Source organism: Budorcas taxicolor, chromosome 11, assembly GCF_023091745.1.
Source record: "Budorcas taxicolor isolate Tak-1 chromosome 11, Takin1.1, whole genome shotgun sequence".
Taxonomy (NCBI): Eukaryota; Metazoa; Chordata; class Mammalia; order Artiodactyla; family Bovidae; genus Budorcas; species Budorcas taxicolor.
Genome location: NC_068920.1, coordinates 122,856,958 through 122,869,647, shown reverse-complemented (window position 1 = coordinate 122,869,647; position 12,690 = coordinate 122,856,958). Strand labels below are relative to the sequence as shown.

General features: G+C 45.7%; 1 protein-coding gene across 1 annotated transcript in view; it reads right to left on the bottom strand.

Annotated features, from left to right (window-relative positions):
* The window catches only part of SLC1A4 (solute carrier family 1 member 4), a 28,098-nt gene extending 22,132 nt beyond the window's left edge, over positions 1-5,966 (bottom strand). The window contains exon 1 of the mRNA XM_052648063.1: positions 5,190-5,966. Within this exon, the coding sequence (XP_052504023.1) occupies positions 5,190-5,716 (527 nt within the window). The 5' untranslated portion in view covers positions 5,717-5,966. The remainder of the gene's footprint in view (positions 1-5,189) is intronic.
* Positions 5,967-12,690: the final 6,724 nt, after the last annotated feature.

Here is a 12,690-nt window from a genome sequence, read left to right as displayed (position 1 = left end):
CGTCTAAGCCACCAGGTGGGTTGATCTCTGGGCTCTCTACCCTGTTTCACTGATGTATTTGTCTGTTCTTTTGCCAATATCACACTGTCTTGATCGCTGTAGCTTTCTTTTTTTTTTTTCACTGTAGCTTTCTTTGTAGTAAGTCTTAACAATCAGGTGTGTCAGTTCTTTGATTTTGTTCTCTCTGCACTCTTCTTTCCCCTCTTTCATTGGCTTTTAGACACAGATGCTGCAGTGAATTTGGGCTTTTTCTTCCCGCTGAGCTCTCCTGTATTGAGGGATCGTCTGTTCCATCACACAAGCAGTTTTTCCCCCAGAGCTCTGTCTCCAGGCACTTTTCCCAGCTCCTCACATTGACAGAGTAACCTTCCTTGGGTGTTTTCAAAATGAGGAACAGGATCTTAAAGTAATCAATTTAACCCTTTACTGAACGTCCGGAGATAGGAATTCGCTGTATCTCTCATTCACATTCCATACACATCAGCACCATCCAATAGGACTTTTCTATATTTATGCTGTCCAATATGCTAGTTGTGTGGCTACTAAGCACTTGAACAATGGCGAGTGCTACTTAAAGTCTGAATTTCTTATTTTATTTACATTTAAACTAGTTAACTTGAAATAGTTACTTGTGGCTGGTGAGTTGTGGACCTCACAACTCCAGTACAGATTTGATGTTGTAAGATTCACCATCTGGAAACCAGAAGGAGCAAATGCTCCTCAGGCTCACCTCTGCAGAGCACTCCGTTTCACTGGGTACTAGTATGCTTCTAAACACTGAGTTCTTCATTTTATTCAAATTCTCAAATATGTCCTTTATTCAGTTATTTGATTCTGAGAAATGTTCTGGAATTACATAATACCAGCTATATTTCCCAGCTCTAAGGAGCACTCTATGAAAGATGTAATACATTAGACAGAATATAAAAGAGCAGCGTGCATCAGCACTTAAAACGTGGTTTTGTGGAACTTGTGTTTCAGGTTATCTGTGTGGAGGTGGGGATGAGTATATGTGCATGCTATCATCTAAAATGTATTTCTCATAGTGTGTCTAAGTCAAAAACATCTGCAAAAGTGCCAAGACTGTATTACTACATCCAGAGACCCGAGTCAGAACAAACTGGGAGAGAATGAATGGACGAGTCTTGCTAGTGCTTTAGGAACATTTGGACACATAGTTTAAAGCAAACAGAAAAACTGGTATAAGCCAAGACCGAACTGCCAAAAGCAGAACTACTGTGAGTGGTACTGAACACACTCGTGCACCTCACACCATGAAAACTTCACAAATGTTCCTTCTTTATACATCTGGTCCTGTTTGTTCTTCTGAGCCTATTGTCAAGGATGGTATGCATTTCCCGGTTCCATATGAGAAGAATGTAAAGCAATTTATTTTGCTTAGGTATATATTTTTTGTTCCAACAGCATTTCCTTTCATTTAACTTCAAACAGTCGTTAGCGAAATTATGAACATTTCAAAGACTCTTCAGAACAGGATATGACACTGTATGTACACCTAATAAATATTTATCATCCGCAGTGTTCATTGTTACAGAGTTAGCTAACAGGGGTGTGCACCTTCAGATCTTGGTACCCCCTACAAGGTCAGGAGCAGAGGGAGAGCTGGGGGTGATGGGTGACAGTAGGGGGTAGGGGAGTAACCTATCCTCTTTTTGAGGCCCACATTCAGTTTTAGATTCCTGCTGGAAAGGCTAATGCCGGGCCCCTGGGGTGGGGGGTGTTGGAGGAAACAAGGCTAAGAGGACCACTCATTCTCTGTATCAAGCAGCCTTCAGCTGTCCCCAAGAGGTTGGGACATGCTAGAATATTAGAGAGACACTCATATACTAACTCTTTCAATCCCTGTAACAAGTCTGGGTAGTAGCTACACTATTATTAACCCCATTTTACAGATAAGGTACAGATACTGAGGTACAAACAGGCTAAATGACTGTCCATACAGCTAGTAAGTGGTAGTGAAAGTGAAGTGAAAGTATCAGTTGCTCAGTCGTGTCTGACTCTTTGAGACCCCCTGACTGTAGCCTGCTCCTCTCTTTCCGTGGGATTCTCCAGCAAGAATACTGGAGTGGGTTGCCATGCCCTTCTCCAGGAGATCTTCCCAACCCAAGGATCGAACCCAGGTCTCCCACATAGCAGGCAATTCTTTACCGTTTGAGCCACTAGGAAAGCCTGTGGCGGTAAAGCTGTATTCAAACTCAGGTAGCTGACCTCAGTGTCTGTACTTCATCACTATCCACACTGTCTCCCTGGATTTATGTTCTTTAGGTCTGGTGTCGAGCTAAAGAAATTAGTTTTAAATTACAAGCTGCCAGTTTCAGTGACTAGGTAGGCTGAGAAATCTCCATTAATTTGGATCCACGTTCGATTTGCTAGGAGTCTTCATCTAGCCTACAGAAGGGAGAGACGTAGGTCAGATAACCTGCTATGGTCAACATTTAAATAAAAGATTCATCATTTACTCCCTTGACTGTGATCTAGGGACTCATATCAGATCTCAGTCACTGACAATTTTCTTCACATCTACTGAAGAAATGCATCCTTTGCAGGCTGAGAGGCCTCATAGTCACCCAGTTCTTGGGAAAAAAAACTAAGGACCTAGAGCCTCCTTCCAGCAGGGGAAAGGCTCCTAACACAGTCCACTGTTGAGAAAATGAGTGCAAGGAAAGCAATAGAGCCTAGAAAACTGGGCAACAGGCAAAATGTCAGTTGTCTTTACCAGGCACTCAGCAGCCATGGGTAGACTTCTGCAAGACAGTGGCCCAGGGCCATTTTCCAGGCTGCCAGTGCAGACGGTGCCTTAGACCCCTGCCTCCTTGGCACATCAGTGTCTGGTTTTCCATTTGAAAACCACAAATATTAGCACTCAGAGGAAGGTTACCTCAGTCCTTTCCATTGACAGGTGAAGAAACCTGAGGTCAACTTTGGAGACCAGACGCATGTCATGCAGAGGAAAAAGAAAACAGATGTTGGGGAGGATATGTGAGGATTTCTGCCCCATTTCAGAATGGAAGGCTCTTCTGTGTTTAGTTTTGATTTTCTGCATTTCCCAAATGTTCCACATTGTTGATTCTGTTAGTCCAAAACATAGCCACTGATCACCAGGATTTTTCTCCAGGCTCCACGTGGTTCCCAATAGACCCAAAAAGCTCTATTACCTTCAAGTCATTCTGAGCTCCCCAAACATCCTTTTCTTCCCACCCACTCTTTATTTCAGAGTATGAAAAGAGAGCCGGGCTTCACAGGTGGTGCTAGTGGTAAAGAAAGTGCCTGCCAGTGCAGGAGACTTAAGAGACATGGGTTTGATCCCAGGGTTGGGAAGATCCCCTGGAGGAGGAAATGGCAACCCACTTCAGTATCTTTGCCTGGAGAATCTCATGGACAGACGAGCCTAGAGAGCTACAGTCCATGGGATTGCACAGAGTCAGACATGACTGAGCCACTTAGCATACATATAAAAAGAGAATCATCCCCATTAACTCATGTGAACTGGAAAAACATCATCACTCATAATCTTGCTCCATTTATAACAAGAGCAAGCATTACTGGGTCAGTCCTATTCTTAGAGCTTTACAAACACAACTCATTCAACCCTCACCACAATCTCAAGATCGTGGCTAATCCCTGCAAAAAAAGACTCCTTTAAGCCCACAATCGTGCTCCCTCACTGATACACTGAAGGTAATAAGTCAAAGGCACATGAAACACTACGTACTTCCAACAAGCCATGATGAAGGCTCACTTGGCCCTTCTGTGTTTTCAGCCTGAGCCACTGAGAGTCTGCACTTACACTGACCACTAAGCCCGGATGCTTAGCGGTCAGTGTAAGTGACCACTACTCTCAACCTCAGTAGACTTTTTCAGTACCCACCTAAAAGTTAGTCCTCAAACCGTAACAATCTCTAAAGACTCCAAATAACCAGCTACCAGACACTAGACAAAGGCTATATCTCATCAAAGTTGTAATAGGCCACCTCCACCTATCTTTTTGGTAAGAACTTCTTGGTCCCCCTTATCAGAGAGGTTATGGGTTTTGTCTTTTTTTTCCCCAAAGTAAATGCCTTTGACTTCTTTTTGTTGTTATAACTTTAAATGAACACTCTCTCTTAAGTGGCAGTCATCACATTTTCCAGAAGGAGAAATGGAAACAGCAGGAAGTCAAGTCACTTTGCCCAGTGTTTGCTGTTTTTCACAGCCTCAGCAATGAGGAGCTTTGCTTCAGTGACTCAAGACAAAACATATGTCCAAGGCTCTGATTCCAGAATTATTGAAAACCTAGAGGGGGAGCCAGCCAGGCTCTCTCCACTCAACTGAACCTGGCCACATCAGTAAATGCCTCTAGGTTGCAGTTTTCCCATCTGTGAACTCTGGGCTAATGAAGAAACCAAAAGAAGCTGAGGCTTTGGCGAATCCACAAAAACTACACTACATTTCTAGGGATGCAACTTCAGAGTCCCCAAAAGCAGGCAAAGTTAACTGAAGATGCTTCTTTCTCCTCCTTCTCTAGAATTCACATCTTCCCACAAATAAAGCCCCTTGAAACTCACAATACTCTACAGTGGTCCTGACTATGCAGGTGGAGAGCAACCTGTCCCAAGCCCCCCGAGAGGCATGTTTCTGGGGAATGAGCCCTGCATAACTCACTCCAGCCTTGTTATTCTTGGGTCCACTGACAGCCCTTCAAAAAACTGCCAGCTTCTTCCCAGCCAAAGGGCTGAAACAGACGCCTTAGATTACGGGGGAGAATGGCCCAACAGGCAAAATTTAACCAATGCTCTCAGAAGCTTCTCTGCACCACTTGGGGAGAAAATTAGGTGAGAATATAGGGGCGTGGTTGGAATGTTTTTCCCTAGAGAGGGCAGCCAAAGTGTATAAGCAAAGTACAGGTGAGACCTCTGCCTCTCTCTAGCACATTCCCATATAACGGTAGGATGGGTCTTACTAAAAGATGGAGCCCTGGTCCTTGAAAATGCCCGGTGAGACCCGGCTGACGTTTGCACAGGTGTGGTCAACACGCAGTCTGTAGACGTTATTTTGACATTTAAAACTGTTAAAGGCCACCAGCAGCCAGTTAAGAATGAATATGGGGGTATATGAACTAGAGTGCATTAATGAGCTGGCGTCTCCCACTGAGGCTCAGGTAGGTGGGGTGGAGGTCGCGGGGACATTACCTGGTCAGGTCAAGGAAGGAGTCCACTGTCTCTTTGGGGACCGGTGGGGGCCCCGAATCCTCCAGACCCAGGTCGCTGGACTGAAGGGTCTGCGAGCCAGATCCAGGTTTTATGATGAACGCCAAAGCGACCGCGAGAGCCGAGGCTCCTAGCGTGGTGAGGCCGAAGTAGGCGATGGCTATGCCGCCCAGGCGCCCAAGAGAGCTGGCGTCGAGGGAGGCGGCGCCCGACACCAGGCTGCAGACTACCAGCGGCAGGATGATCATACGCAGCATGCGGAGCAGCATCTCGCCCGGAAAGGCCAGGTAGGTGACCTGTGTGCGATTCAGCTTGAGTCCACGCAACGCCGCGCCCAGGCCAGCACCCGCCACCACCCCGGACACCGTGAGCAGCACGAGCCCGTGGCGCCGCAGGAAGCCGGCGCAGCGCCCCGCGCGTCTAGCAGTGGTTCCAGGCTCGCCAGGCCCCGCTGCAGGCCCCTCCTGGGCGCTGTCTAGGTAGCCGTTGGTCTCGCTGCTTTTCTCCATGGCGCTGTCCGCGGCTTCGAGCTGGAGGAGGCGGGGGACTCGAGCTCCGGGAAAAGACTCGGCTCTCAATGAATGGATCCCCTGGAGGAGGCGAGATCCGCTAGCTATCCCTAGCGGGTTCTCGGAGTCGGCCCGCTGGGGTCCTCCGGCCTTGGCGCTGGAGCAGGTGCGGGAAGGGCCAGGACAGACGCTGGAGACCGAACTAGAGCCCCGGCCAGGGTGGATCGCGCCGCGCCCAGCCTTTCACTGCGGCCACTGGCTCAAGATGATGCAATGAGGGAGCTCGCAGAAGCCGAGAAAAACCGGAGTGCAGAGCGGCTTGGGCCCGCCCCCTTCACACCCACCGCCCCGCCCCCTGCGGCTCCGGCCAATCAGCATCCGAGAGGCGCCGCCGCGCGCCTCGCGCTGGGCCCCAGGCCACCGGCGCGGGGGGAGGGGCGGCCGCGCCTGGGCCGCCGCCTGAAGCCGCTGGGGCGCGGGGCGAGCCGGCGAGTCCCGGCGCCCACAGCCTCCGAGGCCCCGCTAACCGAGGCGGGCTCCCGGCGACCGCGGGGCAGGCCGCGGCCTGAGGGACGGCCCGGGCTCGTTGGCACCTGCCGGGGCCTCTCGGGCCGGCCGGGGTCTGGGCCCTCGCGGCCAGAGGGTCGGGGAGAACGTGGAACGCCGACGCGTTCCTTGTCCTGGGGATTGGGGGAGGGGCTGCTGGCACCGTGGTACTGTCGCTCCAGTGCCACCCGCCCCTCCTGCGAAGGGGCCTCGCGCGGTTGGGGGCATCCTGGGCGGCCCTCCCACCGCATCTTACTCCTGCGTTAAGTACCCCCTCTAGTCCTGTGCGTGCGATAAAGCCTTGCCCGGGCGCAGGCCTTGACGTTGAGACAAAGGATGGATGGATGGATAGGCAAATGCAAAAGCCTTATCACCCTCCCAATAAAGGGTCTGACAAAGCTTTATTCGTAAGTGAAACGGGGTCCTTAATTGAGTCCCTACACCCCGCCACCTCGTGCACTCGCGTGCTCATAAGCGCTTGGCCTGAGGCCACCGGGATAGGCCCTGGGTCGCCCTGCAGCTGTCTTCCCGTTATGTGAGCTGAGGACCAAAACTTGGAGAAGAAACAGAGCTCTCACCACCACTTCCAGTTGCGTGTGTTTCTACCTTGTACCTTCAGCTGAAACAAGCCACTGGCTTTTAACCTTTTCCATCCCCTGGTCCCCAGCCATCCCATGAAAGTAGTGCACACAAAGATTCAGCCAGCCTGCTGAGATGTTTCCCTAAGGTTCACGTTAGATTCGTTTCCTTTTTATTTCAAGTTTTTTTTAACAACTGCTCTGGTCATGGCAGATATGAGAGAAGTCTATGCAGAGGCGTCTTACTGTCACATTTATTAATTAGATTTTCATATTCTCTCATTCTGCTTTTGAAAGGAATTGTCCTTTTAAGACATCTGTGGAAGGGAAGCCTTATGTGTGGCTAATCTGAATTAAGGAGGAAGATAGATCTCTTGGTGAAAAGGAGTCATCTTTGAACACGTGAGCACTGCTATCTGTGCAAATCATAATGCCTTAGTAAAGAACTTTAAGGAGCTGTCTACATTTTGAGACAGCGAGGATTTCATTGCTTGAAGCCAAACAGCTTGTAGGGTCTTTTGAGGGAGGGGGTATAAATCAAGTGAAGAGCTTACATATTTTTATCTGGTTTTGCAGAGCAAAGTTTATTTCTCTATGTGCACTGAAGAAAGAGGAATCACTATAGACACACTCTATTTTGCCAACCAGCTCCTCCCTTCATTTTGACTCAAATCAAGCTGCAGAAATGAATTTCCAATGGCCTACTTTACATCTCCCTCTGGATATCTTGCAGGCATCTCAGCTCAATATGCTCAGGACTGAACTCCTAGTTGCCTTCCTCAAGGATGCCTCCTTATCCTGCTGATCCCCCTATTTCTGTTACCAATATCTTTGACTTCCCAGTCACCTCTGCTTGAAACCTCAGAATGAACTTTGATTCTTTCTGGTGTCTCCTCTCACCTGACCTATTGCCAAGTCCCACAGACTCTCCTTTCGCAATATTTAGCCCATCTACCTTTCCCAATCTGTTCCCAAAGCTGCCATTCTGGCTCAGTTCTTATTTCCACACTCCTTATCTTCACTGTTGAGGTGTTCTCCTAATTAGTCTTCCCACCTCCAATGCTACTCTGTTCCAGCCATCAGGTGTTTTGTCTTGCCCCAGGCCAATCTTCCTAATAAATAATATGCATATTAGGATCTGGTTGGGCTTCCATCCAGAAGGAAAAAATAAGAAGGAGCAAAGCCTTCTCCCTCTGAAAACACTTCCTAAAAGTTGCACACACTATTTCATTTCTGTTTCATTCACCAGAATCTAGTTACATGACCACACCTAGTTTCAAGAGAAGCTAGGAAAGCAATCTTAATTTGCACAGGCATAAACCCAGTTAAAAACTGGGGTTTCTGTTACCAAAGAAGTAGGCAAGAATGATCTTGGAGGGCAACTCCTTCAGATCACTTCTTGTTCAAAAGCTCTCAGAGCTCCCACTGAAGTAAGAAGATGCTTTCCATCCTACATTCAAAACTTACCATGATCAAGCCTCAGCTCACTCTCCAGCCTTGTGCCCTCTATGAGTGCGTGCTCAGTTGCTCAGTCATGTCTGACTCTTTGCACCCCCATGAATTCTAGCCTGCCAGGTTCCTCTGTGCATACAATTTCCCAGGCAAGAACACTGGAGTGGTTAGCCATTTCCTTCTCCAGTGGATATTCCCAACCCAGGGACTGAACCCACATCTCCTACACTGGCAAGCAGATTCTTTACTGCTGTGCTCTCTGTACATGCAACAAAATCAGACTGTGCTGCTTCCACGTTTTCTGGCTTCTGTATCCAGTCCCAGTTCAGATACCACTTCTCTCCCAAAGCCTTTCCTAATGCCTGTTGCTCTAAGTCTGCCTGCTGCCCATAGCTTTGGGGGCTATTCCTAGGCACTTCACAGCTGTGTTAATAGTTAACCCTCCATTGGGAATGGGGAGCTCCCTGCACTGTTAGCACTTTCCTTGAGTATAGCTGTGGTGCTGAGTGAGAGAGCAGTGTTTGTGGGTGCCTTATGCGGTGCCACATGCATCTGTCATTTAACTAGCAAAAGCTCCCTTTAAAGAGGAACTGGTCTGTTGGGACTTCCTACAAAGACTGGCTGCCTAGCAGTAGTACTGCCTACAAATGAAGTAAACCAAGAAACAGGTGTCCACTCATGTCCCCCAACAGCTGATAAAGGGTTTCACTTTCTGCCTTCTTTTTCTCTCTTTACTTCTTTTTAAAATCCCCTCCATTTGTTCACCTATTACATTTATTTTGTCTCTTCATAGTTTTTTAAAATTTATTTTATTTATTCATTTGGCTGTTCTGGGTCTTAGTTGCAGCATGCTGAATCCTTAGTTATGGCATATGGGATCTAGTTCCCCAACCAGGGCTCGAACTTGGTTTCCCTGCATTGGGAACGTGAAGTCTTAGCCACTGGATCAACAGGGAAGTCCCTCTTCATAATTTTTCATTCCTCCCCCTTATAGGGATTTAGTATAATAAATCAATAGAGGGATTTCCCTGGTGGTCTAGTGACTAAGACTCCACACTTCCAATGCAGGGGGCCTGGGTTCAATCCCTGGTCAGGGAACTAGATTCCATATGCTACAACTAAGAGTTCACATGCTGCAACTAAAGACCCCATATTGCACGATGAAGACTGTGCATGCCGCAGCTAAGACCTGACGCAACCAAATAAAAATAACTAATCATAAGTATTTTAAATAAATGAATACTTATTGTAAATCGATAGAAATTGATAAACAGAAATATTTACTTTGTGTCTGATAACAGCATCATATTTTCCACATTGTTTCACTAAAATTGCTAGTGGCATCACTAGAATCACATCATCTGGCAAGAATTATTTTCTACTGGATGGAATGAAAAAGGAAAGTTGTATCCTTCATCACAGGCAAATTTGGGTTCTAGAGGGCTCCTTTTCATTTACTAAGAGACACCAGATATTTCAACAACCATATTGAAAAGGTTAAATTTCTGTGTAGTTCTTTCTACGGTAGCAAAATATAGCTTTGTGGAAAATCTAATGTGATTTTCAAAAATAGAATATTTGCTTTTTGAATAGATCAGATTACCTAACAAACAGAGCAAGCAAGTTGAAAAAACAAAATAGTAAATAATTTCTTTTTCTCCCATGATGAACAACTTAGTTCAAAGTGGCATACTGGAATCAAAGTGCGGGTCACTTCTCAACCTGTAATCATTCCTCTGGGCTCCCCTCTACATGATCTCTACCCACCAAAAAGGAAAAAAAAGGGGGGTCGTGAGGGGAAGGGGGCCATAAAGATGTCCCTAGAACCAAAAGGTCAGGCACAGACTCAGATAAACAATTTGAGTCAACACTAAAAGGGAATTTGGTCAGAGTAGGCGTAAAAGGCAGGGAGAGCAGAAATGAGATGCTTGTTTCTATGGTTTTAGAGAAAAGCTAAGACTCTGTGAATAGAACTGGTGAAATAGGAGCATTGAAAGAGATGAGTTAAAAGATGGGGAGGTAAATTCATTTGGTGTCTGTGTTTTGTGGACAAGGGTTCTAAGGATGGAGGTTTAATTCAGCGACATAAGCAGAGGTTTAAAAGTTTCTTACCAAGAGTAAATCACTCTAAACGGCCCATATGGTGAAGCACAAAAAAGGGAGTATGGACTATCTGGGAACTGATTAAAATGCATACTCCTGTGTCCAGAGGAAGACCTAGGAATCTGCCTTGCAACAAGCCAATCCTTCCCTTCCACAGCCCTTTACTCCCATGCTAGATTATTCGATTAAAAGTACGTGTAAGGGCAATGAATTAACAGAATTTGGAATTAAAGAGAAGTCTAAGATAAAGTCTAGGGCTAGGCTTTCAAAACCTGCCACTCAAGTTGTGAGTATAATGTTAAGAGGTGAGAAACAGGTGGGATTTGAGGAGAAGGGCAATGGTTAGGGAAGAGAAGAGATGGATATCAATAGTAATGGGGTATAGTTCTCCCAACAGTTTATTACTCCTGGAACAAGAATTCACTGAAGTCTGTTTGGGAAAACAGCCACGGACAGCTGAAAACATAATTAACCTTCCAAATAGAACTCAGTGATTCCCAAGCTTGACTCTCATCAGTCATCCAGAGAGAATTTTCTTTCTTTTTTTTCTTTCAGAAAGAGTTTTTTTTTAAGATTCCTGGGATCTAACCCTGGAAATTTTGTTTCTGTAGCCTTAGGGTATGACCCAGACATCTATTTTTTATTCTTCCTGTTAACAGACTAATGATATATAACAACTAAATGCAAAAAAATAAATAAATAAATAAAAATAACTAAATGCAATGGGATCTGGATTAAAAGAAGACTAAAGCATAATTTTGATACAATTAGGCAAAATTCATGTGAATGGAATGTTGGAATTAATGTTGTGTTTCCCAGGTGTGACAACGGCATCCTCAGTAAACAGGACAATGACCTCATTCTTGGGAAAAGATGGAGAATTGTTTAGGGGTGAAGTGTCATGGTGCCTGCACACCACGCTTGAATGGCTTGGTAAAGGGGAAACACGTAAATATAAAGAGAGCACTGTAGTATAGGAGGTAATTTTTTCAAAATTACAAAACATTAATTTGGTTTTTTTTTTCCAAGAGAGAATAAATGATGGAAAGGGAAGGCTCCATTCTTGATTTTCTTGTACACAGATTGAGCAACCTTAGTAGGAAGGTATGGGTTACAGGAGCTCAGGGCAGAGAAGTCACTCTGGTTCTCCACTCATTCTCTGCTACAACACACGTGAAAAATGATGCTTATACACAATGCCCACAGCCACAGGTACACCTAGGCTTAGAGGTAATTCCTGGCTACTGACCTGTAACACAACAGGTTTTCCTACTCAAGAAAAAATACAAGTAAGTGATATTACAATAGATATAATTTTGAATTATTCAATTTTATTTTTAAAATAATACTGTCTAACCATCTCTATTTTTGTGTGGAAGAGGTTTGAAAATTTAATAAATCACTCTGAATTACCAAAAAATGTCAGTTATTTGCTATCTATATCTGATCTAATCTTTGTCACGGGCAGTCACAGCCCTGGGTCATTGCAGGGAGGAGAAAATGATTTCAACTCAACAATGAATGTACAGGAAATATTTTCTAGTTTAAATAACCTTGTGTGGATAATTCAGAGTCTTTTGGTAAGTACTTAGACTTCCTCTCTATCAATAAGTGGTTCTACAATGATGCGGTTATAATTTTTTAAAAACTCGAGCGGTAGTTCACTAATAACGAAAATGCATGGGCATTGTGGTAGATTATTAAAAATAGTCCCATTCTTCACCTTTCCTTGAATCCCGACCCTTTGTCATATTGCTTTTCAGGGTCCTCTGATTCCATCTGGGGTCAACTATATGATTTTCCTTAGCCAGTGGGTATAACTTATCCTTTGCTTTTGTTTTTTGTTAAGTTGCTAAGTCATGTCCAACTCTTTGCAACCCTATGGACTGTAAGCCACCAGGTTCTTCTGTCCATGGGATTTTCTGGGCAAGAATACTGGAATTGGTTGCTATTTCCTGCTTCAGGGCCTCTTCTTGTCCCAGGGGTCAAACCCAAGTCTCCTGCATTGGGCAATAGATTCTTTACCACTGAGCCACCTGGGAAACCCATAGCTGATCCTAGGTAAGCACAAATTTGAAATAGGTTTATACATTGGGCTTTTCCCTTGTGCTTGCGCCATTGCCATCAGAACACACTGGGCCTAGCCTACTGGAGGGTGAGAGATATGTGGAGTCCAGCTGAGTCCCCAGTCATCATAGAGGAAGTGACCCTTGATCAGCTACTGGCCAGTCAACCCTGACACAGGAACAAACCCAGCCAAGGTCAATGAGCTGTCTAGTCAGCAGCCCCCAGAAA